This window comes from Oncorhynchus clarkii, chromosome 27 (genome assembly GCF_045791955.1).
Source record: "Oncorhynchus clarkii lewisi isolate Uvic-CL-2024 chromosome 27, UVic_Ocla_1.0, whole genome shotgun sequence".
In the NCBI taxonomy this organism is placed as follows: domain Eukaryota; kingdom Metazoa; phylum Chordata; class Actinopteri; order Salmoniformes; family Salmonidae; genus Oncorhynchus; species Oncorhynchus clarkii.
The window spans coordinates 41,538,386-41,553,300 of NC_092173.1; the positions used below are offsets into that span (position 1 = coordinate 41,538,386).

At 51.3% G+C, this 14,915-nt stretch overlaps 1 protein-coding gene across 2 annotated transcripts in view; it reads left to right on the forward strand.

The window, feature by feature from the left end:
- Positions 1-9,388, forward strand: part of LOC139385935 (SH2B adapter protein 2-like) — a 35,715-nt gene extending 26,327 nt beyond the window's left edge. The window contains exons 5-9 of one of the 2 annotated variants that reach the window (XM_071131238.1): positions 251-351; positions 525-686; positions 1,755-1,960; positions 5,455-5,626; positions 8,704-9,388. In XM_071131238.1, the coding sequence (XP_070987339.1) occupies positions 251-351; positions 525-686; positions 1,755-1,960; positions 5,455-5,626; positions 8,704-9,065 (1,003 nt within the window). In that variant the 3' untranslated portion in view covers positions 9,066-9,388. Of the gene's footprint in view, positions 1-250; positions 352-524; positions 687-1,754; positions 1,961-5,454; positions 5,654-8,703 lie in introns of both variants that reach the window. The other variant, XM_071131237.1, reaches the window with a different exon arrangement.
- The last annotated feature ends 5,527 nt before the right edge of the window (positions 9,389-14,915 follow it).

The window sequence follows — 14,915 nt, forward strand, 5'->3', positions numbered from 1 at the left end:
TATTTACTGTTCACCGAGGGGGGAACAGCACACAGCCATTAATCACCCTGTAAGAGTTTGACAGATCCCTCTCTCACACTCTGAGTTTTTCTGGTACAGTGAGTTTGTCTGTTCAGTCCAGGCATGTATTTAGACAGCCATAAACAGAGATACATTTTGTGTGTGTCCCTGTAAATTTACCTGTATGTGTGTGGGCGCTGTGTGTGTCCCTGTACATTTACCTGTGTGTGTGTGTGTGTGTGTGGCACAGGGACAGTGGAGATGACATTGAGCTGGCGTCATGTCCCCACGGCCAGGCGTCTAAAGAGTTCTCCATGGTGGCCTCCTGCAGCTGTGAGCTTCTGTCAGAGGGTGAGACAAACACACACACGCGCACGGACGGACATACACACACACACACACACACACATAACCTAACCTCACACATTGCCTTTTGAGGGAAATGGATGTGCTGTCAATCTGGCTGCTGTGTAAGGTTGTCATGTATGTACAGTATCTTATAATGTTGTGTTTCTGTGTCCAAGGTGTTCATCGCACCCCTGAGAGATCCTGTGGCTCCGCAGCAGAACTGTATAGCGCCCCCTCTGTCCGCTGTAGAGAACTACCCTTCACCCAGCACCCTTCCCATGTCCCCCTGGAGCGCTTCCTCCAGTCCCCAGAGGCCCAGGGGAAAAGCCCCGCCACAGGTAAAGGGAACAGAATGGTGCTTGCAACGCGAGGATAGTGGGTTTAGTTCCCGTTGGTCACCCTTAGGTAAACTGTCTCTTTGGATGAAATCAGGGGTGAAGGTAAGACAGCAGCACAGACAGAAGGGGAAACCCAGACATGTCACAGGGGGGCTATAAAGCTGAAGCATCTGTTTTTAGAAAGTTTCCTCACCACCAAATATGGTAGTGAGAGGAAGTTCACTCACCACCAAATATGGCGGTGAGAGGAAGTTCACTCACCACCAAATATGGTAGTGAGAGGAAATTCACTCACCACCAAATATGGTAGTGAGAGGAAGTTCACTCACCACCAAATATGGTAGTGAGAGGAAGTTCAGTCGCGGTTAGTGGGAGAGAGGATGGAACTGGGTGAAACTGGGCTGACATTTTCTCCTCGACGAAACATCTGATCTCAATAAATGTTTCTGCTCCCAAAACTAGATTATTCTTTATTTGTATTTTTTAGGAACACAGTGCACTATAGACTTGACACTTTGCAAGGTCGAATTGAGTTTGTGCACACTTCACAGATGAGGTGTTCCCTAACGGAAATATGCAAATACATGCTAGCTCGTTCCAGTAGGATCCCGCTAGCTCGTGCCAGTAGAATCCCGCGAGCTCGTGCCAGTAGGACCCCGCTAGCTCGTGCCAGTAGGACCCCGCTAGCTCGTGCCAGTAGGACCCCGCTAGCTCGTGCCAGTAGGACCCCGCTAGCTCGTGCCAGTAGGACCCCGCTAGCTCGTGCCAGTAGGACCCCGCTAGCTCGCGCCAGTAGGACCCCGCTAGCTCGCGCCAGTAGGACCTCGCTAGCTCGCTCCAGTAGGATCCCGCTAGCTCGTGCCAGTAGGACCCCGCTAGCTCGTGCCAGTAGGACCCCGCTAGCTCGTGCCAGTAGGACCCCGCTAGCTCGTGCCAGTAGGACCCCGCTAGCTCGTGCCAGTAGGACCCCGCTAGCTCGTGCCAGTAGGGGGCAAAAAGGGGCCGCAACTCAATATCAATAAGGTCTACCTTTTTATCATGTGATCTCTCATCTTTGTCTCCTCCCAGGGGTTCTAGGTGACGGGGCGACTGAGGCGGAGGCAGAACCCAGCCTGGCGGAGTACCCATGGTTCCACGGGACATTGTCACGCGTGCGTGCTGCCCAACTGGTGCTGGCGGGCGGAGCTAGGAGCCACGGGCTGTTTGTGATTCGCCAAAGCGAGACGCGCCCGGGAGAGTACGTCCTCACCTTTAACTTCCAGGGCAAAGCTAAGGTGAGCCAATCACAGAAAGGGAAACACCAAGGTCAGCCATTTGCAGACAGGGCAAGGTCAGCCAATCGCAGGCGATTTACCTATACCTTCTCCCCTTCACATGCACTGATCTTCAAACATAAGATGCCAACTGAAGGATTTGCTTTCAGGAAACAGGACAGGTTGCTGACAGACTATTGAGAATGTCCCTGTTTAGCCCAGACTTAAGTACTGGTGTGGATATTATGGGCATGCACACTGTATAGTGGGCTAGGCCAAATCCCAAATGGACCCCTACGCACTTGTGGAGATCTGAGAGGATTTGATTGGTATAAGCAATATGGTGTAACTTCTACCTGCTTCCCTCCTCTCTACTCCTCACTACTCCTCTCTATTCCTCACTCACCTCTCTACTCCTCTCTACTCCTCACTCACCTCTCTACTCCTCTCTACTCACCTCTCTACTCCTCTCTACTCCTCACTCACCTCTCTACTCCTCACTCACCTCTCTACTCCTCACTCACCTCTCTACTCCTCTCTACTCCTCACTCACCTCTCTACTCCTCACTCACCTCTCTACTCCTCTCTACTCCTCACTCACCTCTCTACTCCTCTCTACTCCTCACTCACCTCTCTACTCCTCTCTACTCACCTCTCTACTCACCTCTCTACTCCTCTCTACTCCTCACTCACCTCTACTCCTCTCTACTCACCTCTCTACTCACCTCTCTACTCCTCTCTACTCCTCACTCACCTCTCTACTCCTCTCTACTCCTCACTCACCTCTCTACTCCTCTCTACTCCTCACTCACCTCTACTCCTCTCTACTCACCTCTCTACTCACCTCTCTACTCCTCTCTACTCACCTCTCTACTCCTCTCTACTCACCTCTCTACTCACCTCTCTACTCCTCTCTACTCACCTCTCTACTCACCTCTCTACTCCTCACTACTCACCTCTCTACTCCTCACTACTCCTCTCTACTCACCTCTCTACTCCTCACTACTCCTCTCTACTCCTCTCTACTCACCTCTCTACTCACCTCTCTACTCACCTCTCTACACCTCTACTCCTCTCTACTCACCTCTCTACTCACCTCTCTACTCCTCTCTACTCACCTCTCTACTCCTCTCTACTCACCTCTCTACTCACCTCTCTACTCACCTCTCTACACCTCTACTCCTCTCTACTCACCTCTCTACTCCTCTCTACTCACCTCTCTACTCCTCTCTACTCACCTCTCTACTCCTCTCTACTCACCTCTCTACTCCTCACTACTCCTCTCTACTCACCTCTCTACTCCTCACTACTCCTCTCTACTCCTCACTACTCCTCTCTACTCACCTCTCTACTCCTCTCTATTCACCTCTCTACTCCTCTCTCACCTCTCTACTCCTCTCTCACCTCTCTACTCCTCTCTCACCTCTCTACTCCTCTCTACTCCTCACTCACCTCTCCCTTCCCCTCTCTCACCTCTCTACTCCTCTCTACTCCTCACTCACCTCTCTACTCCTCTCTCACCTCTCTACTCCTCTCTCACCTCTCTACTCCTCTCTACTCCTCACTCACCTCTCCCTTGCCCTCGCTCACCTCTCTACTCCTCTCTACTCCTCACTCACTTCTCTACTCCTCTCTACTCCTCTCTACTCCTCACTCACCTCTCCCTTCCCCTCGCTCACCTCTCTACTCCTCTCTACTCCTCACTCACCTCTCTACTCCTCTCTACTCCTCACTCACCTCTCTACTCCTCTCTACTCCTCTCTACTCCTCTCTACTCCTCACTCACCTCTCTACTCCTCTCTACTCCTCACTCACCTCTCTACTCCTCACTCACCTCTCTACTCCTCTCTACTCCTCTCTACTCCTCTCTACTCCTCACTCACCTCTCTACTCCTCTCTACTCCTCTCTACTCCTCACTCACCTCTCCCTTCCCCTCTCTCACCTCTCTACTCCTCTCTACTCCTCACTCACCTCTCTACTCCTCTCTACTCCTCTCTACTCCTCACTCACCTCTCCCTTCCCCTCTCTCACCTCTCTACTCCTCTCTACTCCTCACTCACCTCTCTACTCCTCTCTACTCCTCACTCACCTCTCCCTTCCCCTCTCTCACCTCTGTACTCCTCTCTACTCCTCACTCACCTCTCTACTCCTCTCTACTCCTCACTACTCCTCACTCACCTCTCCCTTCCCCTCTCTCACCTCTCTACTCCTCTCTACTCCTCACTCACCTCTCTACTCCTCTCTACTCCTCTCTACTCCTCACTCACCTCTCCCTTCCCCTCTCTCACCTCTCTACTCCTCTCTACTCCTCTCTACTCCTCACTCACCTCTCTACTCCTCTCTACTCCTCACTCACCTCTCCCTTCCCCTCTCTCACCTCTCTACTCCTCTCTACTCCTCACTCACCTCTCTACACCTCTCTACTCCTCTCTACTCCTCACTCACCTCTCCCTTCCCCTCTCTCACCTCTCTACTCCTCTCTACTCCTCTCTACTCCTCACTCACCTCTCCCTTCCCCTCTCTCACCTCTCTACTCCTCTCTACTCCTCACTCACCTCTCTACTCCTCTCTACTCCTCACTCACCTCTCCCTTCCCCTCTCTCACCTCTCTACTCCTCTCTACTCCTCTCTACTCCTCACTCACCTCTCTACTCCTCTCTACTCCTCTCTACTCCTCACTCACCTCTCCTCCCCTCTCTCACCTCTACTCCTCTTTACTCACCTCTCTACTCCTCTCTCACCTCACTACTCCTCTTTACTCACCTCTCTTCCCCTCTCTCACCTCTACTCCTCTTTACTCACCTCTCTACTCCTCTCTCACCTCACTACTCCTCTCTACTCACCTCTCTTCCCCTCTCTCACCTCACTACTCCTCTTTACTCACCTCTCTTCCCCTCTCTCACCTCTACTCCTCTTTACTCACCTCTCTTCCCCTCTCTCACCTCTACTCCTCTTTACTCACCTCTCTTCCCCTCTCTCACCTCTACTCCTCTTTACTCACCTCTCTTCCCCTCTCTCACCTCTACTCCTCTTTACTCACCTCTCTTCCCCTCTCTCACCTCACTACTCCTCTTTACTCACCTCTCTTCCCCTCTCTCACCTCTACTCCTCTTTACTCACCTCTCTTCCCCTCTCTCACCTCTACTCCTCTTTACTCACCTCTCTTCCCCTCTCTCACCTCACTACTCCTCTCTACTCACCTCTCTTCCCCTCTCTCACCTCACTACTCCTCTCTCACCTCACTACTCCTCCTCACTCACCTCTCTTCCCCTCTCTCACCTCTACTCCTCTCTCTATTCTTCCACTTCTTCTTATTTTTAACCTCTTATTTTCCCTCTCTCTCTTACATTAATGTACAGGAAGGAGTGTTATAAGTGGAACTTTATATTACTCACAATTCCCCCCCGCTCCCTTTCTCCTCCTCTCTCTTCCCCCCTCTCTCTCCTCCTCTCTCTTCCCCCCTCTCCCCCCTCTCTCTTCCCCCCTCTCCCCCTCTCTCTCCTCTTCCCCCCAGCACCTGCGTCTGTCGGTGAATGGTAACGGTCAGTGTCATGTTCATCATCTGTGGTTCCACACTGTGTCAGATATGCTCAGGCACTTCCATGCCCACCCCATTCCTCTGGAGTCAGGGGGCTCCGCTGACATCACACTGCGTTCCTACGTACAAGTACAGGGTACCCCCACAGGTACGCCCAACACACACACCCCCACAGGTACGCCCAACACACACACACCCACAGGTACGCCCAACACACACACACACACCCCCACAGGTACGCCCAACACACACACACACCCCCACAGGTACGGCCAAACCACACACACACCCCCCCACAGGTACGCCCAACACACACACACACACACACCCCCACAGGTACGGCCAACACACACACACCACCCCACAGGTACGGCCACCACACACGCCCCCCCACAGGTACGGTCAAACCACACACACCCCCCCACAGGTACGGCCAAACCACACACACACCCCCACAGGTACGGCCAACACACACACAACCCCCAAAGGTACGGCCAACACACACACACAACCCCCAAAGGTACGGCCAACACACACACAACCCCCAAAGGTACGGCCAACACACACACAACCCCCACAGGTACGGCCAACACACACACAACCCCCACAGGTACGGCCAACACACACACACAACCCCCACAGGTACGGCCAACACACACACACAACCCCCACAGGTACGGCCAAACCACACACACACACCCACAGGTACGGCCAACACACACACACACACCCCCACAGGTACGGCCAACACACACACACACACACACACGCACACAGGTACACCACACACACACACACCTCTAAACATGAACAACAGGTTTATATACACTGCTCAAAAAAATAAAGGGAACACTTAATCAACACAATGTAACTCCAAGTCAATCACACTTCTGTGAAATCAAACTGTCCACTTAGGAAGCAACACTGATTGAAAATACATTTCACATGCTGTTGTGCAAATGGAATAGACAACAGGTGGAAATTATAGGCAATTAGCAAGACACCCCCAATAAAGGAGTGGTTCTGCAGGTTGTTACCACAGACCACTTCTCAGTTCCTATGCTTCCTGGCTGATGTTTTGGTCACTTTTGAATGCTGAGGGTGCTTTCACTCTAGTGGTAGCATGAGACAGAGTCTACAACCCACGCAAGTGGCTCAGGTAGTACAGCTCATCCAGGATGGCACATCAATGCGAGCTGTGGCAAGAAGATTTGCTGTGTCTGTCAGCGTAGTGTCCAGAGCATGGAGGCGCTACCAGGAGACAGGCCAGTACATCAGGAGACGTGGAGGAGGCCGTAGGAGGGCAACAACCCAGCAGCATGGGGTTGTGCTTACAGCCCAACGCCGTGCAGGACATTTGGCATTTGCCAGAGAACACCAAGATTGGCAAATTCGCCACTGGTGCCCTGTGCTCTTCACAGATGAAAGCAGGTTCACACTGAGCACATGTGACAGACGTGACAGTCTGGAGACGCCGTGGAGAACGTTCTGCTGCCTGCAACATCCTCCAGCATGACCGGTTTGGCGGTGGGTCAGTCATGGTGTGGGGGGGCCGCACAGCCCTCCATGTGCTCGCCAGAGGTAGCCTGACTGCCATTAGGTACCGAGATGAGATCCTCAGACCCCTTGTGAGACCATATGCTGGTGCGGTTGGCCCTGGGTTCCTCCTAATGCAAGACAATTCTAGACCTCATGTGGCTGGAGTGTGTCAGCAGTTCCTGCAAGAGGAAGGCATTGATTCTATGGACTGGCCCGCCCGTTCCCCAGACCTGAATCCAATTGAGCACACCTGGGACATCATGTCTCGCTCCATCCACCAACGCCACGTTGCACCACAGACTGTCCAGGAGTTGGCGGATGCTTTAGTCCAGGTCTGGGAGGAGATCCCTCAGGAGACCATCCGCCACCTCATCAGGAGCATGCCCAGGCATTGTAGGGAGGTCATACAGGCACGCGGAGGCCACACACACTACTGAGGCTCATTTTGACTTGTTTTAAGGACATTACATCGAAGTTGGATCAGCCTGTAGTGTGATTTTCACTTTAATTTAGAGTGTGACTCCAAATCCAGACCTCCATGGGTTGATAAATTTGATTTCCATTGATAATTCTTGTGTGATTTTGTTGTCAGCACATTCAACTATGTAAAGAAAAAAGTATTTAATAAGAATATTTCATTCATTCAGATCTAGGATGTTATTTTAGTGTTCCCTTTATTTTTTTGAGCAGAGTATATTGTAACGACCCTGGGTTTATAAGCGCGGAAATCGACTCTGCAGTTTGAGCTTTTACGGCACAGTGGATACCGCGCCAGACCTCGGGGTCGAGGGTTCGAGACCTGCTCCCTGCCTGACGTCTCGACCTGCTCCCTGCCTGACGTCTCGACCTGCTCCCTGCCTGACGTCTCGACCTGCTCCCTGCCTGACGTCTCGACCTGCTCCCTGCCTGACGTCTCGACCTGCTCCCTGCCTGACCTGCTCCCTGCCTCGACCTCTCGACCTGCTCCCTGCCTCGACGTGCTCCCTGTCTGACGTCTCGACCTGCTCCCTGCTCTTTCATTACAATATATATACTCTAAAGCTCTCTTAACTGGTCCAATGTTGAGAACGTCCTTCTAGAAACAGTTTGTCATTTATGATCAGTTTGGACAGCCCCTGGGTAGCTCTGTCTGACCCTTGTTATTAAAGAGGACAGTCTGACGTCTGGCTGGAAACAACAACATCGTTCGGTCCAGTGAATCGCTTGGGAAAAAGTCAGCAACCTTTCAGTGGGATGACCTCAGACTGATGTTTTCCTCAGTCTTAAAGGTTTTAACTAGATGTTTTAACCAGTGACCAGCCCCCCGCCCCAACCCCCACCGCACCCCACCCACTCGCCTGGCAGGGGATGAATGCCCTCCTGTGCATAGGGAGAGAGAGGGCGGTGATTATACAACAGGCCCAGCCTCAGGCCCCAACCCAACACTCACAAAGAGACCCTCTGTTTCCCCCGGGCGCACACACACAGTGAGTGGGTTGTTGGTCCAGCGTGTAAAAAGTGTAATTGATAGACGTTGCTCAGCCGTGTTTTCATCAGTGGCACTACTGTTGTTGTCCCACCAAGAGAGGTGACGGTATAGAAGGTCGTCAACACTTGAACTTGTGTTTTATGTTTGGCCTTTTTGATGGAAGATACTTTGATAAAACAAACTGTATCAGGCCTCTTAACACTGCTCTTTTCTTACAGACAGATATCCCGTCTCTCTCTACTGCTCTCACACAGATGTGACCGTGCCTCAGCTCCCAACCCCACCCAGGGACCAAGGCTGCTGGACTGACCCAACCCTTCACCTCCCTGGGTTCTCGCTGCCGGCAGGGCCCCCCTCCGACACCCCGATATCATCCAGCTCCTCATCCTCGCCCATCGCCTTTCCTTCCCACTCCCGTGGTGAGCCAGGCAGCGTAGGAGGAGGAGGCGAGGGGCTGGTTAGCAGGAGCAACAGCTCAGAACGTCTGTTAGATCCCTCTAGTGGTGCCTCGGAGGACTACCAAGAGACAGACGGAACACGCAGGGCCAGAGCTGTGGAGAACCAGTACTCCTTCTACTGAGACTGGGCGCAACCAAACCGGGAGCTGTCATTGGCTGAGACACAGGACGTACAGGGATTTGGACTAAATAGGTGAAATGTCATGGATGGCTGGGGAGTGTGGATGGACATGGATCACTCATTATCTTGTTTATTTGATTGTTTGTGTTCCAAGAGATGTCCTGTTTCTCCAATGTGTGTCTGTGTCCAGTTCACCGCTGGCTCTGTGGCCACACTCATTAGCTGACATTAAGGATATGAAAAAACAGATGATTTAGTCTTGAGTGTGAGGAGAGAGAGAGGGAGGGATGAATGGAGACAGCGGGAGGGATGGGATGGATGAGGAGAGAGATGGATGGATGGAGGAGGAGAGAGGGGGAGAGAGGGGGAGAGTGATGGATGGATGGAGGAGGAGAGAGAGAGAGAGGGATGACGGATGGATGGAGGAGAGAGGGATGGATGGATGGAGGGAGAAAGAGAGGGTTGGGATGAAGAGCGATGGGATGGAGGGAGAGAGATGGGATGGGTGTAGAGGGAGAGGGATGGATGGAGAGATGGGATGGATGGAGGGAGAGAGTGATGAGATGGATGGATGGATGGAGAGATGGGATGGATGGATGAAGAAGGAGAGCGAGAGAGAGAGACAGGGATGGAGACACAGGGATGGATGGAGAGAGACAGGGATGGTGGAGCGAGATAGAGGAAGTGGCCCAGTGGAGGTTTTGATTCACTTCACCAGACCACTTCCTGTCTGCCCTACCCACAATTCCCTAGGAACAAAGCCTCTGTCACCGCCCTGCTAAGTAACCAGAGCTGAAGCTACCCTACCTAAATGGTTTTCCTCCCCAGTTCCTCTTGAGCATATCCCTAATGTTTGTGAAGCTGCTTCTCGTCTGTCCCGGATATCCTCACTGTCCCCAAGGGGAGTTACAAGTTCAACCCGCTTTCTTTTCCTATAGCTTTGCCAAAATGAATGGTAACATCAGTAATAGTAATGGGTGTGTTAGTGTTATTTGAGATGTTCTCAGTGTACAGGCAAAAGGTCCTAGTGCTTGTCAGTTACATAGCACTTTAGTCATATGATGTGATTATTGGCAGTGATGACCTCAGGTCAAGGTGATAAATTATGCAGGGTTGGGGTCATTTTGATTCTAGTCCATTCAGAAAGTTAACCAAATTCCAATTCCACATTGTCCTCTTGAAAAGCAATAAAGATAATTGGAATCTCAGTGTACTTCCTGAATTGACTGGAATTTCAATGGAATTGACCCCAACCCTGAAAACATGATCCACATCTCCACCTTCCGGAACACAGCTCAGCATTCCAGCTCACATCTCCACCTTCCGGAACACAGCTCAGCATTCCAGCTCACATCTCCACCTTCCGGAACACAGCTCAGCATTCCAGCTCACATCTCCACCTACCGGAACACAGCTCAGCATTCCAGCTCACATCTCCACCTTCCGGAACACAGCTCAGCATTCCAGCTCACATCTCCACCTACCGGAACACAGCTCAGCATTCCAGCTCACATCTCCACCTTCCGGAACACAGCTCAGCATTCCAGCTCACATCTCCACCTTCCGGAACACAGCTCAGCATTCCAGCTCACATCTTCACCTACCGGAACACAGCTCAGCATTCCAGCTCACATCTCCACCTTCCGGAACACAGCTCAGCATTCCAGCTCACATCTCCACCTACCGGAACACAGCTCAGCATTCCAGCTCACATCTCCACCTACCAGAACACAGCTCAGCATTCCAGCTCACATCCACCTACCAGAACACAGCTCAGCATTCCAGCTCACATCCACCTACCAGAACACAGCTCAGCATTCCAGCTCACATCTCCACCTACCAGAACACAGCTCAGCATTCCAGCTCACATCCACCTACCGGAACACAGCTCAGCATTCCAGCTCACATCTCCACCTACCAGAACACAGCTCAGCATTCCAGCTCACATCTCCACCTACCGGAACACAGCTCAGCATTCCAGCTCACATCTCCACCTACCAGAACACAGCTTAGCATTCCAGCTCACATATCAACATGGTGCAGCCGGTACCATTTTCACATCGAAGGCTGCTACTGTAATTCAGTCAAATTCAATGCATAATATTCAACATGTTTAGTTTCCACGGATCTATGGACGGTTGTTGATGGGGACAATCCAGAATATACTGTAAGGGGTATCTTCCATATAGACACAAAGGTGCTGTACGATGGCAAGCACCTCCAAGACAACTGTTTGAAAGCCATGCAATAGTGATATGATCAGCTATATCAGAGGATTGTTCTGGCTGACCTCTGGGTTTGACTAACCTCTTGTGATGTCCAGCCCCAAGCCTGATGTGCTACAGTTGTTTCCTTAACCTGGTCCTATACCGCCCATTCGTGTGATGGTTTTCTGTCTGAGGTATCATATCATTTCCAGACACCTGAAGACTTGACTCATTTTAAAAATTGGTTTGGAACAATCTAAAGAACTAGTTGATTATGGAATTAGAATACAGGAAAACCAGCTGAAACAGGGGGACTTGGTGACCATAGTTTAGGGGACTTGGCGACCGTAGTTTAGGGGACTTGGCGACCGTAGTTTGGGAGACTTGGCGACCGTAGTTTGGGAGACTTGGCGACCGTAGTTTGGGTTTAGGGGACTTGGCGACCGTAGTTTAGGGGACTTGGCGACCGTAGTTTGGGAGACTTGGCGACCGTAGTTTGGGAGACTTGGCGACCGTAGATTGGGGGACTTGGCGACCATAGTTTAGGGGACTTGGCGACCGTAGTTTGGGTTTAGGGGACTTGGCGACCGTAGTTTAGGGGACTTGGCGACCGTAGTTTGGGGGACTTGGCGACCGTAGTTTGGGGGACTTGGCGACCGTAATTTGGGGGACTTGGCGACCGTAGTTTGGGGGACTTGGCGACCGTAGTTTGGGGGACTTGACGACCGTAGTTTGGGGGACTTGACGACCGTAGTTTGGGGGACTTGACGACCGTAGTTTGGGGGACTTGACGACCGTAGATTGGGGACTTGGCGACCGTAGATTGGGGGACTTGGCGACCGTAGTTTGGGGGACTTGGCGACCGTAGTTTGGGGGACTTGGCAACCGTAGTTTGGGGGACTTGGCGACCGTAGTTTGGGGGACTTGGCGACCGTAGATTGGGGGACTTGGCGACCGTAGTTTGGGGGACTTGGCGACCGTAGTTTGGGGGACTTGGCGACCGTAGTTTGGGGGACTTGGCGACCGTAGTTTGGGGGACTTGGCGACCGTAGTTTGGGGGACTTGACGACCGTAGTTTGGGGGACTTGGCGACCGTAGTTTGGGGGACTTGGCGACCGTAGTTTGGGGGACTTAGTGCCACATCCTGGCACTGCTGCATGATGAAGTCTAGGGGCAGGGGCCTACGGGAAGGACTTAGGACTGTACAGTAGTTCCTAGATGGTCATGCTAGGACAGAATCGGCAACAGGTTTGTATTAAAACAGCATTTTGTAATTAGTCCTGTCTAGCATAGGGCAATGTTCGTTGTCACCATAATGGCCATATCAGACTGACAGGAGGAGGGATGAGGGGAGGGGAAGGGCAGTTCATGGTAAATGTGCCAATTAAAATTGTATTTTTTTTTTTAAAGAGTATTTATTTCTCAGCTGTTGTAAATTACATTTTCCTACCGAGTCTTATTGATGGCATTCTTCATTGTTCTCAGTGCAACCAGTGAGTCACAGCAGACTTGGTCACATATCAGAGGCTAGTGCCGGACCGGTGTCCTCTTCATTTCACTTAACATGTAGTGTTGATTTATGTTGTCTGGCTGAGTTTAAGAGTCTGTGCAATTTTGTACTGAGTGATGTACTTGACATAACTTTATATTTCTGTGAATAAAACTTGAGCAAACTGTTATTATGAACATCATGTCTTCTGTTTCTAAGCCACCCACAAGACATTTGATCAAGCACCAACCCCGATCACAACATATTGAATTGAACACTGCTCAGCACTTCATGAGAATAGGTTTGGTTTTACTGATGGACAACAGAGATCTCTAGTGGACAAAAGCTGTTCTTGCTGACTAGTCTCCTAGGTAGACAGGTTGCAGAGACTCCTGCACCACTGCAGAGGCAGAGACTCCTGCACCACTGCAGAGGCAGAGACTCCTGCACCACTGCAGAGGCTCCTGCACCACTGCAGAGGCAGAGACTCCTGCACCACTGCAGAGGCAGAGACTCCTGCACCACTGCAGAGGCAGAGACTCCTGCACTACTGCAGAGGCAGAGACTCCTGCACTACTGCAGAGACTCCTGCACCACTGCAGAGGCAGAGACTCCTGCACCACTGCAGAGGCAGAGACTCCTGCACCACTGCAGAGGCAGAGACTCCTGCACCACTGCAGAGGCTCCTGCACCACTGCAGAGGCAGAGACTCCTGCACCACTGCAGAGGCAGAGACTCCTGCACCACTGCAGAGGCAGAGACTCCTGCACTACTGCAGAGGCAGAGACTCCTGCACTACTGCAGAGACTCCTGCACCACTGCAGAGGCAGAGACTCCTGCACTACTGCAGAGACTCCTGCACCACTGCAGAGGCTCCTGCACCACTGCAGAGGCAGAGACTCCTGCACCACTGCAGAGGCTCCTGCACCACTGCAGAGGCAGAGACTCCTGCACCACTGCAGAGGCAGAGACTCCTGCACCACTGCAGAGGCTCCTGCACCACTGCAGAGGCTCCTGCACCACTGCAGAGGCAGAGACTCCTGCACCACTGCAGAGGCTCCTGCACCACTGCAGAAGCAGAGATTCCTGCATTTGGAAAGTATTCAGACCCATTGATTTTTTAAAAACATTTTCTTAAGTTATTATTATTATTATTTTTATCCCTCAATCTAGTCGTGGCCAAAAGTTTTGAGAATGACAAATATTAATTTTCTAAGTCTGCTGCTTCAGTGTCTTTAGATATTTTTTGTCAGATGTTACTATGGAATACTGAAGTATAATTACAAGCATTTCATAAGTGTCAAAGGCTTTTATTGACAATTACATGAAGTTGATGCAAAGAGTCAATATTTGCAGTGATGACCCTTATTTTTCAAGACCTCTGCAATCCGCCCTGGCATGCTGTCAATTAACTTCTGGGCCACATCCTGACTGATGGCAGCCCATTCTTGCATAATCAATGCTTGGAGTTTGTCAGAATTTGTGGGTTTTTGTTTGTCCACCCACCTCATTGAGGATTGACCACAAGTTCTCAATGGAATTAAGGTCTGGGGAGTTTCCTGGCCATGGACCCAAAATATCGATGTTTTTTTTTCCCGAGGCACTTAGTTATCACTTTTGCCTTGTGGCAAGGTGCTCCATCATGCTGGAAAAGGCATTGTTCACCAAACTGTTCCTGGATGGTTGGGAGAAGTTGCTCTCAGAGGATGTGTTGGTACCATTCTTTATTCATAGCTGTGTTCTTAGGCAAAATTGTGAGTGAGCCCACTCCCTTAGCTGAGAATCAACCCCACACATGAATGGTCTCAGGATGCTTTACTGTTGGCATGACACAGGACTGATGGTGGCGCTCACTTTGTCTTCTCTGGACAAGCTTTTTTCCGGATGCCCCAAACAATCGGCAAGGGGATTCATCAGAGAAAATGACTTTACTCCAGTCCCCTGTACCTTTTGCAGAATATCAGTTTGTCCCTGATGTTTTTCCTGGAGAGAAGTGGCTTCTTTGCTGCCCTTCTTGACACCAGGCCATCCTCCAAAAGTCTTTGCCTCACTGTGCGTGCAGATGCACTCACACCTGCCTGCTGCCATTCCCGAGCAAACTCTGTACTGGTGGTGCCCCGATCCTGCAGCTGAATCAACTTTAGGAGACGGTCCT